Below are 27,546 nucleotides of genomic sequence, written 5' to 3'. Positions count from 1 at the left end.
AGAGGCTGGAAATGAGAAACAGTTTCATTTTCTAATCAGGAAGCCTCAGTACCTCTATATGGCCTCAGAATACTACGTGATAATTGGACAGTGCTATCTTTAGCTCATCTCTTTCTTGTAGAACCTTATCATGCACAGTGAGTAAAATGCTGCTGATCTCTATATTCAAATCTATGCGTATTGAAATATTTTCCATCTTTCAGTTAACTTCACAGGCAATGGTTTTACCCAACATATTGCAAATATACAACAAAGTTGCCATTTTTTTCCAGCTTTCAAGAGTAGTCTCCCTAACATTTTTTTCATCTTCGAATAATTGTTTCTCCCTCCATACCAACTAATCCCCAAATCAATGCCATACAATCTAGGTTTTTTTTATAGCAGAATCCTACTTCGAGTTTCCAACTTTTATCAGTTATCTAGTGCTAGTGTCACAAACCACCCCAAATTGGTGGCTTAAAACAATGACTATTTATTACTTCTCATGATCTATGTGTTGAGCCGAGCTGATCTCAGCTGGGCTCACTTATGTCTTGGATTCTGGGTTGGCTGGGGGCTACTGGTCTCAGATAGCCTTCACTGGAATGACCCAGCTCTCCTCCTTGTGTTTCATTTTCCACATGCATCCAGCAGGCCAGTGTATGTAGTTGTGTTCCAAAAAGAGGAAGTAGAAACATTAAAGGCCTTTGTAAACTTTTGCCTGTGTTGTTTGCTTTTGTCCCATTAGCTAAAGCAAGCCACATGGTCAAGCCCAGAGGCAGAGAAGGAGGAGACAAAAGTGCAGAGCAGAAGCTATTGATAAAAGGAGATGCCAATAATTGAGATCATTAAAACATTCACTCCACCACAGAAATGAATTAAAAATTGTATCAAACAACAACAAGCTGCTATAGTGGCCAGCAATATTCTGCTGAATGATAAACTGGGAGATGGATTCATGAAACCATTTATTAGATTTGTAATATCTGTCATGGATGCTAAGGTAATCCACGACTGGAGGCACTCAAAGTGTTGTGGTTTTAAAGAACTGTTTTAAATTACTATTTAACCTATTGAGTTAAAATAGAAATTGAAACAGATATCATTACTAACTATAAAGACGTGAATCTCTTGTTCATGTTGCAAACGTAGGGTTTGAACAACACATGAGAAAACTTAGCTGTGTTTTTAGATGTGAGACTTTTTTGTTCCTGATTATATGATTATTGAATTAGTCCACCAACCTTAGGAAGCATGTAGTCAACTGCACTTTTGGCTAAATATTTATTATGCAAATATTTTCCTGGCTATTAGTTTGTATAGTTTTTTTTTTCTTCTTTTCTCATCAAAAGGTTTTGCTATGACTTTATAGAAATGTTAGCAGGAAAAATCACTCTGACAGCACGAACTGCAAGAGTTGCAGAATGATTTGCATACAAACTGTATGTTACTTAAGCTAGCATTATGAAACCTGGAATTTCACAACTTTGGATTTAAATAACGCTATCTTTGATCCTAGAAAACATAAATTGACCTCCTGACTTAACACACATCTTAATTTTTCTCTATCAAAACTTCTTCAAGAACTCATCAGAATAAAACTGGTCACCATAGCAAGTGTGATGTGACTTACTGTCTTTTTAAAGGATAATACAGAGTATAAAAAAGGATTAAAAAGACTCGTGAAAACAAAATTACTAATCTTTGCAGGATCCTGCTGGTAGGAGGGTAACAAATGAATCACCAAAGCATTCATTGACTTTTCCTAAGTCACACAAAAACAGATACTAAGGCACCACTGAATTTGAGTTTTTAGTTTCTCTAAGATTTCTCACCCACAAAGGAAATGTGGAGGGACACGCAGGAAAAAACCAAGAACAAATCTGTCAAGCTGTTTTTGTTTGGTGGCTATTTGAATTACCACACTGGGATGGAAGAAACGTCATATTCCTTTAAAGTATAAATCAAATTAAAATTGACCTCAAACCTCATATACAAAGATAGCAAGAAGTTTAATACAGTTTTCAAGATTTCTTCTCTTATTCTTGGCTCATATCAGAATGCAATGTTTCACACAATTCAGTGAAATGAGAACACCTCCCCCCGCCTCGCATTTGGCTCAGGATGATTTCCACTGTTGATGACCATGGCAACTGGTGCCGATTTCTCTCCTGTCGGATGAAGTCAGGGCCTTCTGTGACCAAGCCAACCCTGAGGCCTTTGGGCAGATACAAATACAGTGTCCTCTCTAGAGAACGTAAAGCTCTTGTCCTCCTCACAGGCTGCAGAACTCCAATCGTTCCTTTTTGTCAGGCCAATGACTTTGTGCGTGGTAGGGTGTGTATGTATGTGTGTGTAAGTAAGTTTATTTAAAAAGGAAATCATGTCACTACCATAACTAGAAAATCAGTATTGCTTGCTGCAGGTAGAAAGTAATATTAAAAATAAATACCATAAAAACAAATTCCCTTTAGGTACTGTTGTCTACCATGGGCTTGAGGCCTGCTTTCTCTCTTTTTCTTAAAAATAGAAACAGTATTGAAGGAGAGCAAACAGACTGAAAGCTGCACAAATCATAACTTACAGATCAATGGTTTTTTCACAAAATAGATCTACCATGTAAACCAGCACATGGGTCAAAAACCAGAACATTACCAGAACCACGGAATCACCTGAGTGATTGTCTCCTGACTGGCCACTGAGAGTGATTCCAGTCATTACTTCTGACACCATAGATGAGTTTTGTGTGTTAGTGGACTTTAAATAAAGAATCTAGAATATATAAATAATGCCTACAAATCAATAAGAAAATGACAATTCACTAGAAAAATGGACACAAACTTGAAACTGGTACTTCAGGTAAGAGCATATCCAATGAAAAACAAGGCCAACTTCATTAGTCATTGGAGAAAGGAAAATTAGAAGTATAATGTAATACTACTACACACCATGATAATTACTAAAAAGAAAAAGACAATGCTAAATATTGACAAGGATAAGGAACAACTGGGTTTCTCATTCATTGCTCTTTGGGAGTGTGACTTGGAAAACTGTTTGGTAGTACTGACTAAAGCTGAATGCCTGTTCACCCCAAGTTTATAGCAGCAATTTGTAATAGCCAGAAATTAGAAACATTCCAGTGTTCAACTGCAGAAAAATGGACAAATAAATTATGATATATTCATACATAGTGCAAGAGAGTGATGAAAACACAATGCACATAATTGTAAGGATGCTTCCCACAAACACAGGATTGAATAAAATGTCAGACCCAGTGTCTGATTCCATTTCCATGTATGAATTTGAAATTTTTACACATATTTGAATATTATAGAGAAGACATAACAAACACCCTTGGTGTTTTACAAATAACATTGTTAATTTGAGTGCTATAGATGGTGAAAACCCATATCCCATCTTGTTCCCCTTCCTTTTTTCTCAGGGATAACTTCAATCCAGAAGTTGGTTAGGTATCCTTCCCAGCCATTTTTTTTTAAATGCTTACATTTCTAAAATGCATACTATTGCTTTGATATTTAAAAAAATTTCCTAAATTGTATTATAATCACAATTTCCTAAATTGTATCATAAATGCTTACCATTTTGTCACTTGTTCTTTTTAGTCAACATTATGTTTTCAGGATTTATTCATGTTGATATACGTAGTTCTTTCTTGTTATATCACTTTTTTTTGGCCCATTCTCCTATTGAAGAATAGTTTGTTTTTGATTTTCAATTATCAAAACATATATATGACATCTTATGATATATATGCACTCTCTAGACTATATAATCAGAGATATTAACCTTTTACTTTTCCCTTTTTTGGGTACATACACCATAGTACTTTACAATGTTTTTCAAACATTTGTGACCACAGTATTCAGATGGAATGCATTTTGTATCTTTATACCACACACACACATGCACACAATACTGTAAACCAAAGTTTCACAAAATATCTTTACAATATTTTTACAATGTAATAAATACAACTTATCTTTACATTATCTTTACAGTATCTTTATGGTATGTGAAACACTGATCATTTCTATTTTGTTCTCTTTCATTCTATTTATTCCTTTCTATTATTTTTAAATAATGGTCATGATATAGTAAATTGATTTCATAAGCCACTAATGGTTTTGAGCTAAAGATTGAAATACACTGCTCCAGATGTGTCTGGGCCTACAAAACCACAAAGTTATCTTTCCAGGGACTAGTCTAAAGAAAAACTTCTCTTTCACCCCCAAAGTGCCTGGAGATAAGGACATTTCAGTCTCAGGGACTTAAAACCTGGGCTTATTTTTGTTGGGAACGTGGTTATACCTTTCATTCTTTCTTGTTGAATCCATATAAGGGAAAGCAAGATAATTTATCAAATAGTTAGTCTGCCGTATTCTCAATCACCCTGCTGTCACCATGTTAAGAAGATAAAGTTCCTTCCTTCAACTTGGCTTACACACAGATACATTTACTTATTTTCCTTAAGTGAGATCCAAAAAAGATGCACTCTTTTGGCCTTACCTATCCATTTGACTACTTTACTCTCTTGAAAGAGTAACATTTGAAAAAAGAAATTTTTGTTCTCTGTGTTTATTTCATGTGATGTTGAGAATAACTGAGGAATGATGATGATAATCCCTGTAGCTTTGTGTTGTGTGTGTGAGAGAGATGGAGAGAAGAGAGAGAGAGAGAGAGAGAGAGAGAGAGAGAGGAATATTTGACTTTTGTAGGGATAATAGAAAAACCATTTAAAACAGTAGTTCTCAAAATGCTTTAAACCATGAATAAATGAAAAATACAAACTGAAACAATTTTAGTTAGCTGTGGATAGTGGGTGTGAGGAGGCTGCGGGAGGACTTTGGGATGTGAGTGTAATTCTGCCCTTGATAATTCTGAATACACCTCTTCTCTCATATGAAAAGTAGTACTTAGATAGAACTCAACAAAAAGGAGGGAGGAAAAAACCAACACTTCACTGAAATCAGATGTTTTGCTACAGTCTTAAGCAAATACTTTTGCTCCATTGCATAACAGAGCAGAGACTCCATATTTTGCCTCATTCTTCTGTTTCTTCTTTCTTTTCAGGTCCTGCACTAGAGGAGTAGAAATAAAAATGCTTGAAAATATAATGTATTTATGGTTGCTTTTAACTATCTTTTATTTCCTTCTTTTTCTTTACTTGCTTCTCTCTCTTTCTCTCTGTAAAGTAAGTGGAGCTGATGAATCATCATCTTGAGAAACAGGAAGATTGTTGAGTCAAGTCTCTGGAATTCTAGTATGTGGCATTTTGTTCACATAAAACATACAACCCTTGATTGTCCTGGAGCTGTTAATGTGACATTTGTTATCTTTTATTTTATTTCCACAAATTCACTTGACATTATTCTTGTCTGAAAATATTCCAATAGAACATTCACAGCACATTTCCTATATGATTAGTGACTTTCTTTTCTTTTTATATTTGGGAGTTTCACTTCAAAATGAGCAGGACTTGCCTTTACAGGTATAGCTGGAAGTTAGTTTTGGAAAAATGTCCTTCTAACTTTTTACAAATTCTGCCACAAATAACATGTTGATTGTTGCTAATATATGTTCTCCAATTGCATTAGAAATCCAAGTATATAAATCAGCATCTCTGGGTTTATGATCCTGGTAACAACAAAAGGAAAAACCAATGAGACTATATATTTCATTTTGGTAGTCATATTTTTCAAAAGGCTATGGATTTTATCTTCAGTTCATAACTGTTATTAGGTAGGAATGGTCCAACATTTCCATTCCCAAAATCAGGAATATAAATGTCAATAGAAAATGAGATTTTGTTGAGTTACTCTTTCCCTTCTCAGCAGACAAAATAAATACAGTATTCAAAAGTTAGGCTACATCTGTCAAGATAAGTTCACAATAATTGCAAACAATTAATTAATTAGTAGCTAATAAATTATTCACTCTTCTTTTCAGCACATACTTATGGTAGTGCCAAAAATATAAATTGGTATTTTCTCAGAGATTTAGATTAGATGACCCTCTTGCTTTAGGATATGTTGACTTCATTGAAATTATCATTGAGAATTTAGAGTATGTAGAAGTACTCACAGTCAAGAACTTATTTTTGTTGATCTTTCTAAACCTGATATATAATTGCCTGAGATATCTTATTAGGAAAAAAGGAAAAAGAGAAAACCACTAAAATGCAGTATGAACTGAACCACTGTGCTATGAAAAGAGTTAAACACTTGCTGATAGCAAAACAGAATATTAACTATACAGTATTTTGCTATAGAAATATGGTATTTTACAGGGATTCACTAAGAATAAAAATGAATCACTGTTAAGGGTACCAGAACAAATTTCCCACTCTTACATCTGGTGGGAAATTCATTACAATACCTGTTCTGTCATAGCTGTAACTGTTACTCCATTAATCTTTTTCAATTTATAGTTCTCATTCTTTGTTTTATTGTTCAACATCTCTAGAATGTCAATAATCTATTTATACCAAAATCTATTTATACATTTCTTTATAACAGATTCTATACAAAAGAATGAACATATTTGGGTCTTCCCCTAATGCCAATACTTTTACTGGACAACTTAATGATCATATTTTCAGCATAAACTTTGTTCAAATTTTTGAGCCAATCTGGACCTTTGTTTCTTTTATATTTCTTATTTATACAGCAAGTTGTATGCAGGCACAAAAGTCTTTTGTTTTGAAGGCAGAAAAAACGCTGATAAAATATAAATAGAAAATTATTCAGCATAGCATAACATTAAAATTTGCAAATATATATTCTTTCTCAATTGTCACAAGAATTCTCATGAGTAAACAGTCTAGATGATGTAATCTTCATTTTACAAATTAGAAACTGTCTTAGGGAAGTTAAATATCTTCCCAAGTTCACAGTAAAAAGTGACAGAGCTGAGATTAAAATCTATGTGTATGTTGTGTGTTTAGTTTTGAGTCAATACACTTTTCATCCTACATCCTATTAAACTGACAAACTGAAAAGGGGTACCAATCACTGTGAAATTGATTCACTTTTTATTCCACAGCCTGTGAAATTGTTTAATAAAGAGAGCCAATCCTTGCCAGTAGGACTGGAGTGGATAGTACTGCACACTTGAAAATCTGTTACATTCTACCCCCTCAAGAAAAAAAAAAAAAGGTGCCAAGTAAAGAGGGAAACAGAAAAGATCTGTCCTTCCGTTTCTTTTCCTTTGTGCTGTCAGCTATGAGTTGGCTCAGTGAGTAGTTTTGCAAGGCTTGTTTCACTTTGTTTTTGGACAGGGCTGAGACACGAATTTCAAACAAAGACAGCCAATGACTAACTTCTGGTTGCTAGGTGGGGCCTTCTTTTAAATCCTATAAAGTCAGAAGCCCAAGGCTCCACTTCTAGTGAGAAAGGGTCAGAGAATACTCTGTTTAGTGCTTCAGGAAAAAAAAAGTTGGGAAAAAGGGTAAGTCTTGGTTTTCCTCTTACTTAGTTTTTGTCATTTGAAAACTTCCTATCACTATGATAAATGTTACTGTTTTTGTAGGATTAGTGGCTAGTAGCATTTCACATGTTTTGATAAATCTTTCTTTGAAGATTTCCTGGGGTTTCTATTTTAAAGATCATAAATTTTAATGTTTTGTTTAGTTAAGAAGTACAATTTTAAAAACATGGTAAAAGTTTGCTTAATATCTGCTTGGGGTACTGTTGGTGTGTTACCAGGGGAAAGAAGGAAAGGATGTGTTTTTTTTCCAAAAAGTTATGAGTTTCCAAATGTACTTTACGTGGGAGTTATGATGGGGGATGGAGGGGTGCTTGTGGTGGGCCAAGAGACAGACGTGGCACAGGTGGGTTGCAGGGAACTGCTTCAAAATAGCAGTACTTTTATTATTTATTTTCTTCTTTTGTAAGGAAAACTAAATAGGCGCAGACCTCATCATAGTGGTAATCAGGCCCTTTGTAATTCACCCTTCAAAATTAATGTTATCTTTACCTACGCAGTTTAAAGGAGAGGGACTGCTTATATTACTCATTTTATTTACCAAGGGTGTAGCCACATTCTTTTCCCTTCGGCCTCTATGTCATAAGCAGGCTTTTCAAGTGCTGGTTTAGAAACCTAAGGGGAAAGGAAATATTTCCTGGGTGATGTCGGATAAGTTACCCCATGGGAATGCCTTTGGGGCCCTCTAAAAATTATTCTACTTAATAGCATCAAGGTCCTGATTATGGAATGAGCTAATGGCCATACAACTCCTTAGAAAAGCACAAAGCAAATATGAAATAGAGTTTCTAATGGTATTGGGTATATTTACAAAAGAGAGTTTATGAATCGTAACCATTTATCTAGCTATTTACATTACAAATGTTTCTTCAAGAATCCTTCTCTTAAAACATTTTGAGTGTTACATTAAATGTCTGATTTCTAATTTTTTTAATGCTGGTTATTAAGGAAGACGTGCTTTTCTTGCCTTACTTATGCCTAAAATTATGTATGAACTTGGGAAAAGCAATGCTTTTCTCTGCCCACAGGAATGTATTTTGGTAACTGTTTGAGGAGGCACATTGCAAATGTGGTAAAAGCAGGTTTCATAATTCTGAAATGGCTTCTTCCCCAGAAGTTATGTCCCAACCCTAGCCCCAGGCTCAACGACGTCTGGCAGATATCCAGTATTTGAAGGACATTAAGAAATAATTATACAATAATTATAACAATAAGGAATCAGCTAGAGTTTTGTGCTTATGAAGTACTTTTTTAATCAAAAGGTCTGCAAACGTTGATTTCTGAATATGTTAGTTGGCTGATTTCGTTGTTCTTAATTCTCCTTAGGCCCATTAATTTATGGCATATTTAAAATAAGAGCTAAACCAATGGGGACATTATTTTCAGTGATGAAACATGATCCGTTTTTGGAGTACATTAATTCCTCTTTCTTCAAAATGGAATAGATTTTTTAAATCAGGAAGATCAGCTGAGATCCAATTTATATAATGCATTCCCTCATTATGGCAATTTTCCACACCTCCATCCACTCAAGGTAAAACTGAAGATTGGCACTTTTAATATTACTTCAGTGCTATAATGGATCTCAGATACTCTTTATTTCAGCACTCTCATTTTGCAAATGAGGAACCTCTTAAGAAATTAAATGTTTCCTTAAGAGCATATAGCCAGTTAAAGAGAAACATGAAAGGACCCAGAACTCCTCATTTCTTATTGTTACAGCCTGTAGCTGTGGGTGAAAAATATTTGTTAAATTAGCATAGATATGTTTGGGGGGTTATAAAGGCAGAAACCACAATTTCTTAAAACATTAGCAACAGTACACTATTTATTCATTCAATAATACTTATTAATCTGCTTAATATGAGGCATTTTGCCAGTGCTTGCTGATACTTAATGAGCAATAGATGAACATTGCCCTCATGGTGTTCTGCTGGAAGATATAGATAAATAAAACAGAAAACAATGATACAGGATGAAAGGACTGGTGTAGAGAGACTGGCAGGAAGTTTTGGAGAGCACAGAAGGCCATCCAACCCAGGGTTGAACAAAGGAAGGCCTTCTGGAGGGTGCCATGAGGTCTGTGTTGAGTCCCAACTTAGAAGGAGCAGTTAGTTAGGCAAAAGGAAATGGGTGTGGTTTAGGAAAGAGTATTCCAGACAGAAGAAACACCCTTTCCAAAGCCTAGGAGCAAAACATTCAAGGGACTATCTTTCATAAATCGGTTCTTCATAAATATTGACACTGTATGGTCTAATTGCCTTCCTTCAGATTGATAGGTTTGGGAAGGACTTTTGAAATATCAGGAAAAAAATGTGCACAAGCCAAAGCATTTTCAAATAAATAACCCTAGGGCTAGGTAGAAACCTGTTACTGACTCCATGGGTTGCCTTTTAATTAATTTGATTCCCAAGTGCGAACTTTGAAAAACAATGTTGATCTTGTCACTCTCTTTTTGGTCACTAGTTTAAAAGAATATATGCAGACTTTGGAATCAGAAGACATGGACTTATGTCTTGATTCTTGCTATTCTCTAGCTGGAAGATTGCCTGAAAATTATGCTATTTTTCCAGCTAGAAAATGGGGATAATGATGTTGTCCCGTTCAGTTTAGTAGTGGCTGCTGCTATTGCCGGAGAACTCTCATAGTTCTAGCTTGTAACCAGGAAGACATGATAGACCACAAAACCCAGCTTTCTGTGTCACCAATTCTGGAAGTAAGCTTTCACGAGACTGAGAGATAAAGCAAGCTGAGATTTAAAAAGTGATAATACCTTTTTTTCTTTGAAATAATTTTAAACCTTCAGAAAAGTTGCAAGCATATTACACACAATTACCATTTATTTTTACAAGATTCTCCAGCTGTTACTGTATTACCACATTTGCTTTATCCCTCATTTTCCTCTCTCTCACTCTCTCTCTCTCTACCCCCTTTTTCAGTAACATTTGAGAGAAATTTCCCTTTGTCTCTAAATACTTTTGTCTGTATGTCTTTAAAAACAAAGACATTCTCTTACACATCCACAGTGCACTTATAAAAATTAAGAAATTAACTTTGATATAAGCCTTAGTGTTCTCAAATAATCAAAATTTGTGAAATTGCTAATATACTTCTTTTGGAACAGCTTTATTTTATGGCTTAGTAAGCATGGATCCCTCTCTAACATTCTGTGCTTATTTTTTGTGAGTAAATACCTTCTTTAATCCATTGCTGCATAGAATGTAGAGGACCTCTTAGAAGAAATTAGTAGAAATGTGGAATATTGTTAATTTCCATACGGATCAGCTTATGAATAAATGACCAATTTCATCTTCAGATTAGCTGATGAACTTGGTTTTAGAGCTCAGTGGTAGCTAGTTTAAATATACATTGAGCTGAAATAAGTTAATAAAATAGGGTTTTAAATACTATGTGCAATCTTTAAACATTGCATTTAAAAAGAAAGACAAAAAAGAAAAACCTTTTGTGAATTCAGAGTTATTTAAATTATCTTTACTGACTGTACAATTCTACTTTCTAGGCTACAGCATCCTTTGAATAATAATAATAATATTTCACATTGTATAATATATGGCAGTCTATAAAACACTTTTGCAGCTATTATTTGATTTGTAGTTAAGCAAGTGCTGCCTTCTAGTTGGTGAATGGGTTTATCAAATATAAATGGCTGGTTTTCATGCACTGTGCAGTTGTTGAACAGACAGGATGGTGTAGCAGTAAAATTTAGCCAAAATATTTTTTTTGCATGGCATTTCAGAGGTATATTACAACTATTCAGAGGTTCTGTTAATACAATACAGTTAATTGGTATTGGGCACTTAACTAGCCATACATGATAAAATCTGTTTCCTTTAGAACATCCTGCCATGATTCTTGTCTTTAAACATCACAAAGAGTTTTAAGTTTTAACGTTGTTATTTTGGCTTAATTGAGATTCCTTTTCTCCTAATTGCTTTCCTGAGGAAGTTTCCATTCTGGCTGCTCTTCTTTTCTAGTTCATGCTTGGAGGTCATCCAAATTAGTTCAAACTAAAATCTAGGAATTCAGAAGATATAATTTACAATGCTGTCTCCTCTATGGGCATTCTGTTAGTTACTCTACTTTGGTTTTGTTTGTTTGGTTGGTTGTTATTTTTGAGACATTGATATAGCAATGTCCGTATTTTCCTAGGGTATTTCAAGTTTTTGGTTGTTCTATTTTAAAAAACTTGATGCATTTTGCAAGGGATTTATTTTTTAAAGTGAAAAAGTTAGTAAAGTATAGTAAAGTTTTGTTAAAATTTATTTTGAAGCTGTCAGACTCATTTTAAATATTATATTTGACAATATCTCCAGTCTCTGTGTTGATTTCATTTGAAGATTTTCTTTTCTGTTTGAGAGTGGAATTATTGGAACACTTATTTCTATAACTGTTGGAAAAGTATTTTGCTAAGTGACAAATCATGTCACTCATTTTGAGGATGCTGCTTTGTCAAGGGCATGGATGAAATGAAAAAAATGGAAATTTGGAATACGTGAAATTTTGCCAGAACTGCTATGAAGTCTTGGGTGTGCCAGTTAATCAACTGAATGTCAAACTTCACATAGCAACAGCAATTGCACCAGATTACAACATTAACAGGAACTAAAACCTCATACAAAATTTCATGACTTTACCTCAGACAACAACTTTAAATTTATTGATTGTTGGGGGAAGAGATTAATTTAAATGAACATGCAATATATTGGTTCTTCTCACAGATGACAGAATAGCAATTTGAACAATCCCCATGATAATTAAGTGAATAGTTTCTATTTTGGATATTATTTCCCTCATGTATTTAATCTCATTACTTGGAACTGCTGTTATTTTTCAGCAGGTATGGTTTGAAATACTTTGAGCATGCTGTTAAAGGATCAGGTTATGGGTTTTAGTCCTCATGAGTCAGTTAGCTTCATATCAAGAATATAAAACTGCCCCAGATTGTCCTCCCAACCTCCCTCAAATGTATTCATGATCGTATTCTCTAGCAGGATAAAATAAAAGGATGTGAAGAGATAGATCAAAGTAGACTTGGAGAATGGGCTCCCAAAAAACATCTACAGATAAAAGGGTCATTGTTGGCTTTTTTTTTTTTTTTTGGATAAAACAGAGAACATATTCATTTTTAACATGATTCAGGTTTTAAAAAAATACACAGTTCATTAAATAGAGACATTGCCAAGCCGTGATAACAATTCATGAAATTTCCTTTGGGTTAGAGATTACTGAAAGAGTGCTTGCACGATGTGATTTCACCACACTGTTTCTTGTTAGAGCAGAGAATCTGTTGTAAAATAATCCTATTTTGGTCTTCTTTGTTTTATTTTGGTGGGAGGAAAAACACATAGGACTAGTATTTAGACACATCAAATAGAAGAAATGTGAGTGTGGTGATCATTCCAAGTGTTAAAGAAGTAATTTTATCCCACTGAATGGAAAGAGAAACAAAATTGAAAGGGACTTGCTAATAAATATCACCTCAATTTTTGCAGATAGAGTTTGTAGTCTGAACCCACTCCTGCAGATTGTCACAGGTTATTTTACCTTATAAATGGAGACATGCTTTCTCTCTAGCCATTGGTTTTGTTCAGGGCCTCATTAATCCTTCACTGGTTCTCTAACGGCTTACTCAGTGTTTGTCTCAAGTCTTCCATCTTGCCCATCCTTCATGCTAGAGGCACCATAAGCTTTCTGAAATATAAAGGGATCATGCTGCTTTCTTGTTTAAAATCCATTAATGTTTTCCCAAAGCTTTGTGGATACATTTAAACTCCTTTATTCTGGCTCCTGGCAACATTTCTTGCTCCAGCAAACTTCTTAAAATTTCCCAAACATGACAAACCTCTCTCTTTTGTTCTCTCAGATTTTTCTGCCAGATGACTCAACTCATTTCAGGAGAGACCCAGCATACCAGCCTGTATCTCCTCGAGGAAACTTCCTCGTGAAAGCACACACTAACTAGCTCAAAGTCCCTTGAGGCAAGGGATGAAGTTTCAATTGCTTTTGCCCAATCTCCCTGGCATATAGTGAATGTTCTGCAGAGTTAGAAAACTGGAGTGCATCACCAGCTCCTCTCTCCAGCACATACGCTTTCTCATAGTAGCTATCTGACCCCTTAGGGTTAAGTCTGAGTACGCTAAAAGCCAGGTTTCTGAGGGAGGGCTGTAGGTTTCTGTTTAAGGATAAGCCCTGCTTTTAAAAACCTTGCTTCCAGCATTTTATTGTGTTCCTAGCAGTAGTCCTGGAAAGTAAGAGTAAGCCCACTCTAAATGCTAAGTGGTGTTTATGCAATGGATATGTGCGTGTGCATGTGCGACAGCTTTTATGTTTTGTAAAAGCATCTGCCTGTTTTTTTTTTTTTCCAGATACTTATTTAAAATGGCAATGGTATCAGAATTCCTCAAGCAGGCCTGGTTTATTGAACATGATGAGCAGCAATATGTTGTAAGTAAAGACAATTGAAAAACCTAGTTACATATTAAAATAGAAACTTATATCAAGTGAATGGATCGCAATTTATTTCCCTCTTATCCATAGCAAACTGTGAAAGGATCCAAAGGTGGTCCCGGATCAGCCGTGAGCCCCTATCCTACCTTCAATCCATCCTCAGATGTCAGTGCCTTGCACAAAGCGATAACAGTTAAAGGTAATTGTCTCCAGAACATTCCCCTCCTGGACATTTTGGAATGACCATTGGACTAGCTATGGATAAGCCAGCATTTGCAATGGAAAGAGTCTGTTCAATTTGAAGATAAAAGGATTTTGTTTTTGTCAAATGAAGATATATTCCTTTCTCAACACTTAGGAATAAGTTGGTCAGATCAGTGCTATCTCTGCTGCTACAAAAAGAGACAGCCTTACCAGAACACTTTTAGTAGAAATTCAGTGTTGAAATCAACACCTGTACTCCCATCTAGGGTTGAACTAAGATCAAACACTACAACACTGAGGTCCAGGAACAATTGTATTTTCTTTTGAAACCAAATGAATACAATGACATTTAAATTAATTCTTTTTTCTAGGTTGTTATAGTTTATATCTCTTCATCGGGAACTTTATTTAGGGCGTCTTTCAGCATTAACATAGATTGTACCTTGAAAATGTCATTCCTAAACATAATTTCAAGAACAAGAGCAGACTAATTTATTGAGACAAAATTGTAATTAATTAACTTCGTAGTAGTAGCCTGGAATTTCATCCAAAAATGTTTTGAAAACATAATTAAAGGAATGAGCATTAATTCTGGTCTTGACCAATGTGAATATTTCATATTTAATAAACTCCTTTTGGTATAGTTTAAAGTCAGAAACTTGAACTTATATTTTTTCTTTGAAAGAATGTCTGGCACACTTGTAGATAAATATTAAGAGGGGGAAAAAAGGTGCTAAGAAAAACCATTCAGGCAGAGGAATGACCTGATAATGAATTATTTTATGTAAATTATTGATGAAAAAAATTCTCTTTTAAAAACTTAGTGGCCTTTATTTTCAGGGGTGGATGAAGCAACCATCATCGACATTCTAACTAAGCGAAACAACGCACAACGCCAGGAGATCAAAGCAGCATACTTCGAGGAGATAGGAAAGGTGGGTGAAAATGGTGAAGTTTGAATATTTCATTTCAATAATGTTCACACATAGACATGGATTCTGAAGTGCAGTTATTTGGTCTCTTGGGTCTCTGCCCACTGTTTTCTCATTACACCTAAGATTGCAATAGCAGTATTTATCCATTTTGTTGAAACTGAATCAACTCTAGGGAGTATACTGGCTTAATGTGTGGTTGTCTTGATGTAAGTTCTCTGAAGATCCCGTGTTCTGTATCAGAGGCAAGTCTATAATTTGAACATAACCAACATCAAGATTATGATTAGCAAGAGGAATACGTTCTGATACAAATGTGTCTTCTGTTACCATTTAAACTGAACTGTTAAATGCCTAATATGAAATTTACTCTTAAATTTACTATAAAAGTTAAGTTTCAGATCAATACCAGATATGGGTTGTTTTTTTAAGCAGTGCAATTGGAAGACTATATAATGTCAATATCTAATTATATTGCTTCTTTTTGCAGTGCAAACCTCAAAGGTTGGACACATTATGAATACATTATTTTTTAAAGTATTCTTACTACTGTTTTCATCTGTACTAGTGCATGGTCCCTTACATTTTGAGCATTGTGATTCCATCCCTGAATATGAGATTAAGAGCCCCATCCTTCAAGAAGTTTTCAATGCATTCAGTAGTTTTATTCTAATCACTTCAGATCTAAAAGATTAAGATAGCACTCCTAAATGTCTGGCATTGTTTTTGTTTATAAAGAGCTTCAGAAGATGGTTGGCTTAGGAATCAGTTGTAAGATTTCCCACATTGCTGCATAATTGAACATTTTAACTTATTAGAAGCCCTGATTTTAATCTCTGTTTTTTTAGCCCTTGGATGAAGACCTGAAGAAAGCCCTCACAGGTCACCTGGAGGAAGTTGTTTTGGCTCTACTGAAAACTCCAGCCCGGTTTGATGCTGATGAACTCCGTGCTGCCATGAAGGTAAGCTACCTAATTTAAGAAAAGTTTTCTTCAAGAGAATATATGGTCAAGTCTCTTTATGCCTACTATTATATCTTCAACATCCAGTAGAGTGATTATGGATCTGTGGGAATTCAATGAATGAATAAACAAATAAATGAGTAAATGAACATTTGTGCTAAGGACTGTGTTGCTGTTCTCTCTTCCTGTGGTGCAACTGCATGAATCATATATTTGCACCTAAAATGTTGGCTATGCACCCATTTTGTTTTCAGAGCAATATAATGGGTAGAACTTGTAATTATTAAATACTATGGGTGAGATTTATTAATTGCCAGGTTCAAACAAAATTTGGGAAACAAAAACTAGTTGATCCTCTTGAATGAAGGTTTTCCTGCATTTGTTCTTTTCTTCTTTTTCACTGCAGGGCCTTGGAACAGATGAGGACACTCTGATTGAAATTTTGACATCAAGAGGTAACAAAGAAATCAGAGACATAAACAGAGTCTACAGAGATGGTAAGTTGTCACATCCAACACTCTAAGTACTATAGTTCAAAGAGAAATCTGATATATTGTTCTTAAAATCGAATCTGGGTGTTAATCATGGGGGCTTAACATAAGCATATTACAATGCTTATTCATTGTTTGTTTGGCATATGTGTTTTGATTGCCCACACTGCTCCCAGACCATGTTCAAGTTGCTAGGGTGCTGATAAGGAAGACCATGTCCTAGTCCTCATCAAGCTTACACTTTAATAGAAAATTCCCCTCTTGGACATATGACCACATATTACTATAGTGGAAAATTCAGTTCAGAGCATTCAGTTTAAAGAATTAAAACCACAGTGACATTATTATTCTGAGATTCATTTCATTAACAAAGTTTTTTTGTTGAAAAGAGTATATAACAAATACAAATCTCCAAACAAACTAGTTTCCATTTGTCCTTGAAAAGGTAAAGATTTTGATTCTTACAATCCTCTAATGGGAATCTTCACTTTACTACTGTGAACATAAATGATTCACTTACTCGTTATCTCCAGTTAGAAACATGGGCGTGGAAGACCAGTCTGGGCTTATTTTATCAACTCCGTAAACAATGTCCTCTAACTGATGTGCTCAACACCTAAAAGAAGGTAGCTGAGATCACCTGGCAGTGCTGGGTCTTTATTATTCTTCTCTGTTTTCCCCTAACCCCCATGGTCCTTCCCCCCACCCATGTATGACACCAGAGAAGATCCATCTGAGCCACCCTCTTATCAGTCATCACAGGGAATAGGACAGCCCTTGAATGGTGTTTTCAGAGCAATTTAATAAATGAATTAAAAAAAAAAAACTTTAAACCTCATTTTCTGCAATTCTTATCTCATCAACAATGTTTAGGTTAGAACTAGTTATCAGTAATAATAATTGAAAGGGATATTCACATTATTAGAGTTTTTTGTTTGACACATCATTGTTTACAAAGGCAAATACCCACAAATCTCCATTACATTCAAGATATAGTCCAATGATTACATTTTAAATTGCCCTGTTTTCTTGCCAATTATAAATTGAGCTTAATTTTTTTCTATTGCAGTATTATTTTGCATAGTTAAGTATGGATCTTTAGACAAAGATGTCACATATGTATGTCATATATATATGCCCATTTGTACACATGCACACACACATTTAAGATATTTAAGTTCTTATAATTTTAAAAAATTATAAATAACTTGTGTTCCATCAAGTACCATTGTTTTATTTTTAAAATAACTGTTCTAATCATTCTATCTACTTGCTTAAATATCTGGTATGTTATATTTCAGAATTATTAAATATATGTACTTGTGCAATTTTTCTTGTTAGCAAAGGAAATTAGCTTTATACCTATAAGTTTTCACTAGTGGTATAATCCAATTTGCTTCCATTGTTTTACAAGAAATAAATTTGGTGATCCAAAATTGTACTGGCTCTGATCTCTCTTTATATAAAAAAATTTTTTTTGATAATGTGTTCCATAAGTCATTGAGCATGTAGCACTGTAAATTGTAAACCAATACTGTGATGTTAGATATTATTATTATTATAATTATTTATCATTAGTTTATTGAAAACCATTTTTTTCTCGTTTTTCAGAACTGAAGAGAGATCTGGCCAAAGATATCACCTCAGATACGTCTGGAGATTTTCGGAAGGCTTTGCTCTGTCTTGCCAAGGTATACTTCAAATACGCCAAGAAATATCTCTTTTATGAAGAGTAAAACCTTAGATTTGAGCTCTTTCTAAAAGAGCTTCTTCTATCTTTTTCTCAAAGAATATTACTTCTCTGGTTTTAGAAAAATTAAGTAAGTTACGTGATTGCATGCCAGAAGACAACTTATAATCAGATGGGATTTTTTTTTTTTTAGGGTGATCGAGCTGAGGATCTTAGTGTGAATGAAGACTTGGCTGATACAGATGCCAGGGTAAGAAAATACTAATCATTTTTCTTTACAAAATTGATAGAGCTAATCTTCTTACTTTGGGTGGAGCTACCGGCTGATACCCTCCATGTGGAAGCAATTCTAAGATTGTCTAAGAGGCCAACAGCTCCTTAATCTTCATTCCCTGAATTATGTACACCTTGAATGTGAAAAACTGAAGAGAGAAAAAAAATTTTTACATTTTCAATAGATCCTGTTAGTCACAAAGTCTGAGAGTATTAAAAGAGAGCAATGAGAATTTGATTTGTTAGTTCCAAGAATTGACTTTAGAGAAAACACCCAATTATCATCTACCTGGTAATAAAAAGCAGAAAAGTCCTATTTTATTAAATGAAGCAGAAAGGGTAGAGGAATCTAACATTTAACAATGAATTATGAATGTAAGTTTGTATCATAAAATTATCATTGAAATGATACTCTAATCTATTATAAAATAAATTGTAAAAATATATTAATGTACTTTCATGTATGTTGTTGCATGTAGTCAGTTAGTAAGGTTACTAGTTATTTATGTACCCATCTATCAGCAGCATTAGGAATGTAATGCTATTTTAGGTCTGGAGTTTCTGTTTAAGAAAACAAACAACATATTTGCATATGCATTCTTAAATTGATCACAGTGATTCAGTAGGGATAGAAACTTTGTTCTCCACCTCCACCCCCTTTACTGTGCCTTCACATTATCTTACCCATAATAGGGATTCATTAACTGTTTGCTGAATAAGTGCATAAATAAATGCGTAAATAAATGCATAAATCAATTTGCTTCAGAATTCCACAATAACTTCACATGGTCATTCGAAAATTGATCATTTTAATAGAAATTGTGCAAGCATATAGAACAGAGGTTGGCACTTGAATAAGTCCATTTTTTACTTTCCTAGGCTGCTTAAAGCACACACCATGAAATAGTTTGTCTTGAACAATGGGAATTTACCTGTTCACAGTTAGAATCGGGAAATTACCCAAATCAAGGCATCATCAAGGCAATGCTTTCTTCCTGAAGACCAGCTCCCAGTGATCTTGGGCTCCTCTGCCACATGGCAAGGCGGCATAGCAGCATCTGATGGACTCTCTCTTCTCTTCTGGGTTTCCTTGATTTCAGCTTCTTGCTTCCATGGCTTTCACACATTGTCTCTGTATTCATTCTATTTCTAAAGGACTCTAGGAAGAGGATTAAGACCCATCCTGACTGAGGTGGGTCACACCTTAACTGAATAACCTCAGTTATTAAATTTAAGAGCATGTTTTTCTGGGGATACATACAGCTTCAAACCACCACACCCATAATAAAACAGTTTTGTTTTTGCTTTTCACATATCTGAATTTGTTTTCTATTTTAGAATATCAGGGCTCTTAGATGTACATTTATGGAAGCTACATGGATTAGTGTAGATGATGATGAATTAACATTTCCAAGTTAACAGAACATGCTTCTGACAATAGGGCAGGGATTATTTTTTTCATTTACAAAAGAGAAAACTGTAGTTTAGTAAAGTTAAATAATTTGTCTAAGATTCCACAGCTATTAAGTTGCAGAGTCGGAATTTGAATCCAGAAATAGTAACATCAAAATTCAAGATCCAGGTTATTATCAAATTATCAATTTATCAATACCAGTAGCTGATAATTAATTTGAATAAAAAAGTAAAAAATAATCTTTTTTAGATAGTCCCTTCGAGTTGTCTTGATATAGAGCATAATCTTAAAACAATTTAATTCAGCAAACATTTATTCTGCAAACATATATTCAGCCTCCAGTGTTTGCAAAGCACCATGAGAGATATATATTTGAATGGAATATGTTTGAAAAACAAAATATAGTCCCTGTCTTTAAGGAAGTTGATACCTTAAACTTGCCTACTCTGTATTGGGCACAAAGCAAGTGCCTGCACAGTGTTTGAGGAGACCTAACATTCTTGTGCTAATGTCTTTTCAGCAGAGTCAAGTGTTTTATTTTTGTGTTTCTTGACAGGCCTTATATGAAGCAGGAGAAAGAAGAAAGGGTACAGATGTGAATGTGTTCACTACAGTTCTTACCACAAGAAGCTATCCCCAGCTTCGCAGAAGTAAGTAAAAAAATAAAAATAAAAAAGATTTCTGAAACCTGTCTATGGAAGATGCGATTTTCTTTTTTTGAAGACAAACATGAGCAAGGAAAGAGAGTAATCTCAATCAGCGCCACCTCTATGCCAAATGGGTGTGATGCCCCTGACCCTTTATTGCTATTTGTTTATTTGTCCAATTTTGTACACCCACCATGTCATAGTTCTGAAACACATTTTGTGACTTTGGCCTATGGATTTCATTACTTCCACTCTTCTTACACAGACAATAGAACAAATGATGTTGCAATTAAAACAGAAAAGAATAAGAACAAACCTCCAGTCTAGGTGAAGAAAAGTGTTTGTAGGTGCTCTAGAAAATGAACACTGAGAAACGTTCTTGCCTTTGAGCTCAAGACCTAGCTCTAAGCCTCCTGGAAGCCAGGGGAAAGGAAAGTCATAATAACCACATCAAGTTCATTATTTTATATTCTGAATATATTGTATTCATAAAACATGGTATGATAATATGATGCTATATTCATAATATATATTATATAATATATTATCTTATATTATGAACACATTATATGATGATATATTCATAATATATTATATAATATATTATCTTTTGTTATGACCATATTATATATTTTATTAATCAGTGCAGTTATTTCTAATGTTAAAATCAAGAGAGAGATTTACTACACAGATCTTTATATAAGGAAGATCCATTTGCTATGGAACTTAACTCTGCCATAATAAATGTTATAGCTGTCAACTATATGCCATTAATATTAATGACAACACTGGCAAAACTTCCCCCAAACAAACAGAAGCACCAAAGTGGCCATGTGAGTTAATTTTCTACGTCATTAGGAAAAGATGAAGTCTGCATACTATGTTCAGTAAGGTAAACAGCTTTAAAAAGTGTGGCTTGAAGTTCATTCAGTGCAAGGAATGCCTTGAAGTAGTTGCCCTGGATAAGTTTGCTATATAGTAGGATGCTTTGACTATGTCTTAGTTTAACTTTAATATTCAGTGTTTCAGAAGTACACCAAGTACAGTCAGCATGATATGAACAAGGTTCTGGACCTGGAGATGAAAGGAGACATTGAGAAGTGCCTCACAGCTATTGGTATGTAACCCTGGAGGTGTGGGAGTGTTCTAACTTAAAATTGTGTTTCCAATGTTGCCTTATAGTTAAAAAAAAAAGCCCAAATGAAAACAAAGCAGGTTTTCTGTTTTGTTCTGTTCTGTTTTTTAAATTCCTTATTGTCACATGAAGAAAGTAATTATTTGTATGCTGACATGACTTTAACACCTAGTGGTTTCCCTATTTCCAAGGAGAATCTACTCAGGACAGCAGTAGCTATTGGAGTTTCTGTTAGGGTGTGTTTAACAGGATTAGGTGATGGTTGTTGGTGAAAAGAGTATTCCATATCACTATTTAGAAAGTCAAAAATGTCTTTTTATAAGCCAAATATCCCCTATGTGGGGTGACAGGGATAGAAATAGAGGTAACAAATAGAATATTCTTGGTAAAACCCTGTATTTCCTGTTTCACGTGCATCTTTCTTTTTTTGTGTGTGCTAAATATGTCAACTAAAATGTGCCTCTCTCACAGTGAAGTGTGCTACAAGCAAACCAGCTTTCTTTGCTGAGAAGCTTCATCATGCCATGAAGGTAGCATCCTACTTATATACTTTCCTTAGAGACAAATTATTGTTTGTAGAGTGAAGCACAGAAAACCTCATATTGTTTGAAAATCACCTTTATTTTAATATCATTGGTCCATCCAATACAGAAGCAACGTACTACCTTATAGAATACATTCCATTAGATTTGGTATATTTTTATGGGTAAGATTATAAGATAAGCTGGTAATTGATTTGTGGTTTTCTCAAGATTTGCATAAAACTTGTCAGCACAGGAAGAGCAATAAACTTTCTCTTTCCATGTGTGATTTTAGTAACCTAATTCTTCTTAGGTTGTGAGTTTTACAATCTCCCCCCTTTCTAACCTTCATTTGTCTGTTTTATTCTGCTGTTCTTCATGCCATGGATTAATAGTGGAATATTTAAGATTGTCATTCTATGATTACTGAAGTAGAAGATGCTATTAAGATATATTTGAGCTACCACTAAAACCATTACCCTTTAACTTTACTCTTAACATATACATGTTATACAGGAGACTGCCGGTATATTTGTATTTTGAGACCCCAAATGAAAAGGTATGGAGTTGTCTTTTTTTTTTTTTTCCTTTGCAACTCCAAAATAAGGAGGTCTTCAGAGAAAGCATCTAACCATTCAACCAGTATTAAGGAGCATCCTTGAAATGGCAGGCATGGGACTGTTACAGCCCTGCCGCATGTCATCTGTTGTCTAGTGGGGTATTTAGGTGGGTAATGATGAGTACCTGGTACCATGGGAGAGCAAGAGAGGGACATGTGCCCCCCAGATTTTGGAAATATTAATGTAGTCTTCCTGTCAGCTAAACTAAGATCTGAAGTTTGCATAGTAATTAGCCAGGTGAAGGAGTAGAAGAGATGAGGACACAAAATAAGGTTGTCCAGGAGGAGGTGTCTACATGCACAAAGTCTCAAAGGCAAAAGGTAGCATGATGCATTCAGGAAAATGAAAGGAGTGACATTGCACAGTGGAAGAAGAGGTTGTAGAATTGGAGAGAACATTAAAAATCCTGATAAAATGATTGGTTTGCATACAAAGAACAGTAGCAGACCACGGAAGGGCTTTAAGTAGATGAGTCACATGATCAGATTTGCAATTTAGAAGGTTCACTTTATTTATAATTACTGAATAGTTTAGACAGAGGAAAGACTTGATGGTGGGAAACCAATTAGGAGGTTGTAAAAGCTTTCTGTATGTCTGGCTAATTTAGCAGTTGGTCTCTTGTCATTTCATTACCGCAGTGGAAAAAAGCACGTGTGTGTGTGTGTGTCTGTGTGTGTGTGTACTTTAATGTGGAGAGAGTTTCTGTCTAGATACTATGTGGGTGAACAGAAGGGCTTCACTTTAAAATCCATAACCTGCTTTATTGAGGGTATGTTCTGAATATGAAACACTTCTCATCATTTGTTTTGAACAGGGTGCTGGAACTCGTCATAAGACACTGATCAGGATTATGGTTTCCCGTTCTGAAATCGACATGAATGATATCAAAGTATTCTATCAGAAGATGTACGGTGTGTCTCTTTGCCAAGCCATTCTGGTACGTTGTAATTTTCATAATGCTGCTCCTACAAATGACAGTTTCTTTTGTTACTCCTTTAGAGAGAAGGGCTGATTTACTATATCTGTAAATTCCATATGTAAGATGAATTCATTATGTTAGGATGCATAATTTAAAAGTAAATTGAACTTTCACTGGTAAAATCTACTAGTGAGTTCTGTCCTGGAAAACTAGGAAAAATTTTCAACCAAAGTGATGGAAATATTTAGTTTCTTATGCATAAATTTAGCAAACAAACATTTTAGAGTTTCTACTTGTGTAGATAGATATCATGATTTATTTAGCAAAGAATATTACTCAGAGAATTAAAAATTTAATCTAAATTTGTTCTCAACTTTGTCATGCATAAAATGTATAAAATGCTCAAGTTATTTCATTAGATTGTTAAAATTAAAAAGAAAGAGAAATCAAGGGTTTTGAACATGTTGAAAGATAGATAAAGTTCATTATTTATATTGGATAACTAAAATCTGTCAAGAAAAAGTGGGCAAATCATAGACATAACTTTCTCTTTTTCTGGTGAGTCTGATATTTCTTCATGTACAATATGAGATTATATTGTGTTATACTTATTTAATTCTATGTGATTCTTGGAAAATAATGGCCCTAATATAAAACAATTTGTTTTTTATATATATATATAAGTATATATTATATTTATAATATAAAGCAATTTGTAATGTGAATCTTGAAAAATAATTTGTTTTATGTAATAAATATCCATCATCTCTTAACATAGTAATTAAATTTTATTTAATGAATAATGTTTTATCAAAGTTCCCTGATATTTGATGCACTGTGAGGCATGATCTACAACTGTTAAGCCTAATAATGTAATAATTTTTCTATAATTTAAATTATCCTATATTGATTATGGTATGGGTGGCATTAAGTGCACTTTATTTTTGAATCAACAGGATGAAACCAAGGGAGATTATGAAAAAATCCTTGTGGCTCTCTGTGGAGGAAACTAAACATTCCTTTGATGTTTTCAAGCATTGGGACCAGAAGACTTTAAAATCAACTTTCTAGTTTAGAGCATAGGCTTAAACAGGAATGTTTCTTCAGCAGGATTCAGTCTAGCTACCTGCTTTCTGAAAAATATAGCCTATAAACCATTTTTGTACCACAGTTCTGTTATTATAGAGCTAAGTTTTTTTTTTTAACATATTTACCCCAAACTGTAAACCCCCATACAAAAGTTGTTCTAGTAATATTACCTGAGAAATAGATTTATGTAGTTGATAATAAAATGAAATTATAGGACATTGGTATGTCATTGGCTTCTCTGGTTTGATCTTCTTTTACGTGTAATGCACTGGCTTCATTTGACATCAAGGGACAGAAGACTAAATCCTAAATTACAATTATTTAATGAAATAAATTTGGCATGCTGAATGGAAGAAAATATCCACACACTTAGAAAATGTATTATTTTACATTCTCATTGTCAATGTATGAGTGATTCAGATCCTCTGCATCCTTGCCAGCATTTGATGCTGTCATTATTTTTTATTTTATCATATATATATATATATATATATATATATATATATATATATATTGCTGTTGAGTTTTGAGACTTCTTTATATAGTCTACGTACTTTTTTCATTATGTAGCTTGTCTTTTCTTCCTCTTCACGGAGTCTTTCCCAAGGAAAATTCTGAATTTTCATGAAGTCCAATTTATCAGTTTTCTCTTTTATGGGCTGTGCTGTGGTGTCACGTCTGTGAACTCTTCACTTAATTTTAGGTTCCCCAAATTTTCTTCTATGGTTTTGGTTAAGCTTTATGGCTTTATGTTTTGCATGTAAGTTTGTGATCCAATGTGAGCTAATTTTTGTGAAAGGTGTGGGACTTAGTTCAAGGTTCATTTTTTTGCTTATGGATATCCAGCTGCTCCTACACCATGTGTGGAAAAGGCTGTCCTTCATCCACTGAATTGCTTCTGCACTTTCGTCAAGTATCAGCTGGGCATATTTCAATGGACCCTGCTTTAACTTTTAATATTGATATTGAATCAATTTCTCTTGATTTCTTGAGGTCTAGGAATAATTTTGTAGGTAATTTTGTTAAGCCTTTTATTCTAAATAAAGCACCGATCATTCTACAAGTTCTCTTTGAAAAAAAGGCAAGGGAGAGAGTCATTTTCCAGATATGCTGCCTCTTAAAGTCTCTTACGTGTGTTTTTGGGAAGGAAAAGTACTCATTTAACAAATCAGAGGAGTCCTGGGCTGGTACCAAGGGGCAGGATGGAATTTATCAAGATATGTTTTCTCAGTACGATTCTAAAAATAAGGTCAAAGTGGTATGAATATTTCTGCCAGTCAACAGACACCTTGTGAAGATTTTATCCAGACCCCTTCCTCTTCTAAACTGATTTTAAAGAAACTTCCTCTGCTGGTTATTTTCTTTCCCCTTCTTCCTCTTCCAATCCAGAGTCTGCTCTGCTCTGCTCTGTGCCCTGGAAGGTAACTAGAGGACTTTATCATGCAGACTCTTTCCTGCCTTTTAACTTCTGAATTCAGCCTAAGGGAGGACCTTGCAGGAGGTGGAGGTCAGGAGGAGGTATTTATCCCTCCTACTCCCTCTTCGATTTACATAGTTGTATTATTACTTGTGTCAGTCTACGATTCCAACTTCTGTCAGGTGGTGCCTCGCCCAGGGCTCCAACTCTCCTTCTCATTTCCTCTCCTTCCCTTTTTGGCCCAGGGATCCCTGCACCTGCCGATCCCCGGGGTTGGAACATTCCTTGATTGTTCCCATAACCTGCCCAGTCTCTATAAATAGTCTCCCAGTTAAAATTATCATAAAATATCCCAGGGTCGTTTTCCTGCTAGGACCCTGTCTGATATACCTTCCAAAGTGTTTACCTTAATCTTATCAAAAACTGCTTGAGAGGGTCCTGACTAAATTGCAGGCACAAGTTTAGAAAAGCAGATGCACAACTGAGTAGGAGAGTCACCTCAGTAAGAGTGGTGTACACAAAGTTTAAAAGGTAACCATATATAGTTCTTGACTTTTAGAGCTTATCCAGAGAGACAGAACCATGCAAAGGACAATGTATGATATAATAAAAGGGTTATAATAGAGACACATGTAAAGTTCTTTCGAAAAACGAGAGAGGAATGGAATGAGGAAAATGGAGAAAACTTGAAGAATTAGTCATGTTTTATCTTGTTGAATGATTGAATGAGTAAGCTTATTTATTGAGAACCTAGCAAAGTTAAGAACTGTTTTTGTATGCTTTTTAAAATAATATTATCTAGTCCTCAAAGAAAACTAGTGAGTGAGGTGCTGTCTGCTTTTTACAGCTGAGGAATCTGAAGTCCCCAGAGTTGCTTGACTTGCCCAGTGACACACAATGCGTGGAGGAGTGAATGTAAATTTGAACACAGGTCTTGTGACGCCCGGGCCATTTCATCAAAGTTACCTATGAGAATAAAGGCAAGGAGAGAATGAGACTGAATGAGAATCTCCTTCAGATGCCAGGTCTTTTGACAAGGATATTACTTTAATAAGAAATAACCAAAAATTAAAAATCAAAATGTCCTCCTTTGCCTATAGTTACAGTAATTTTTTTTGTCAATCCAGTAAATAAGGCCATGAAAGACAATTTTACCATATCAATCTTCTCTTTAGCTAACATACTTCCCTCTAATGGCCAAATTTTAAGGAAAAGTAATTGAGGGATTTAAATATCAACTCTTACAAAGAAACATACTTTTTGTCAAGATTTAGGAGAAAAT

General features: G+C 34.6%; 1 protein-coding gene across 1 annotated transcript; it reads left to right on the top strand.

Moving 5' to 3' along the window:
* Positions 1-7,291: 7,291 nt before the first annotated feature.
* Positions 7,292-25,076, top strand: ANXA1 (annexin A1). Its single transcript, XM_037798137.1, has 13 exons — positions 7,292-7,446; positions 13,869-13,947; positions 14,041-14,149; positions 14,995-15,089; positions 15,935-16,048; positions 16,455-16,545; positions 18,151-18,230; positions 18,423-18,479; positions 20,473-20,566; positions 21,585-21,680; positions 22,170-22,228; positions 23,654-23,776; positions 24,715-25,076. Exons 2-13 carry the CDS (start codon positions 13,882-13,884, stop codon positions 24,769-24,771), a joined length of 1,041 nt encoding a protein of 346 aa, XP_037654065.1. The 5' UTR covers positions 7,292-7,446; positions 13,869-13,881; the 3' UTR covers positions 24,772-25,076.
* Positions 25,077-27,546: the final 2,470 nt, after the last annotated feature.

This window comes from Choloepus didactylus, chromosome 10 (assembly GCF_015220235.1).
Source record: "Choloepus didactylus isolate mChoDid1 chromosome 10, mChoDid1.pri, whole genome shotgun sequence".
Lineage (NCBI taxonomy): Eukaryota > Metazoa > Chordata > Mammalia > Pilosa > Megalonychidae > Choloepus > Choloepus didactylus.
Note: the sequence above shows the minus strand (reverse complement) of the source record. Positions and strands in the feature narration are given on the sequence as shown.

What these genes read in the sequence shown, in the direction of transcription:
- ANXA1 (XM_037798137.1), top strand. Translation starts at nt 13,882, where the DNA reads ATGGCAATGGTATCAGAATTCCTCAAGCAGGCCTGGTTTATTGAACAT. An exon ending in CAAAGCGATAACAGTTAAAG is followed by an intron (nt 14,150 to 14,994) that starts GTAATTGTCTCC and finishes CTTTATTTTCAG; the next exon opens with GGGTGGATGAAGCAACCATC. An exon ending in CTTTGCTCTGTCTTGCCAAG is followed by an intron (nt 18,231 to 18,422) that starts GTATACTTCAAA and finishes TTTTTTTTTTAG; the next exon opens with GGTGATCGAGCTGAGGATCT.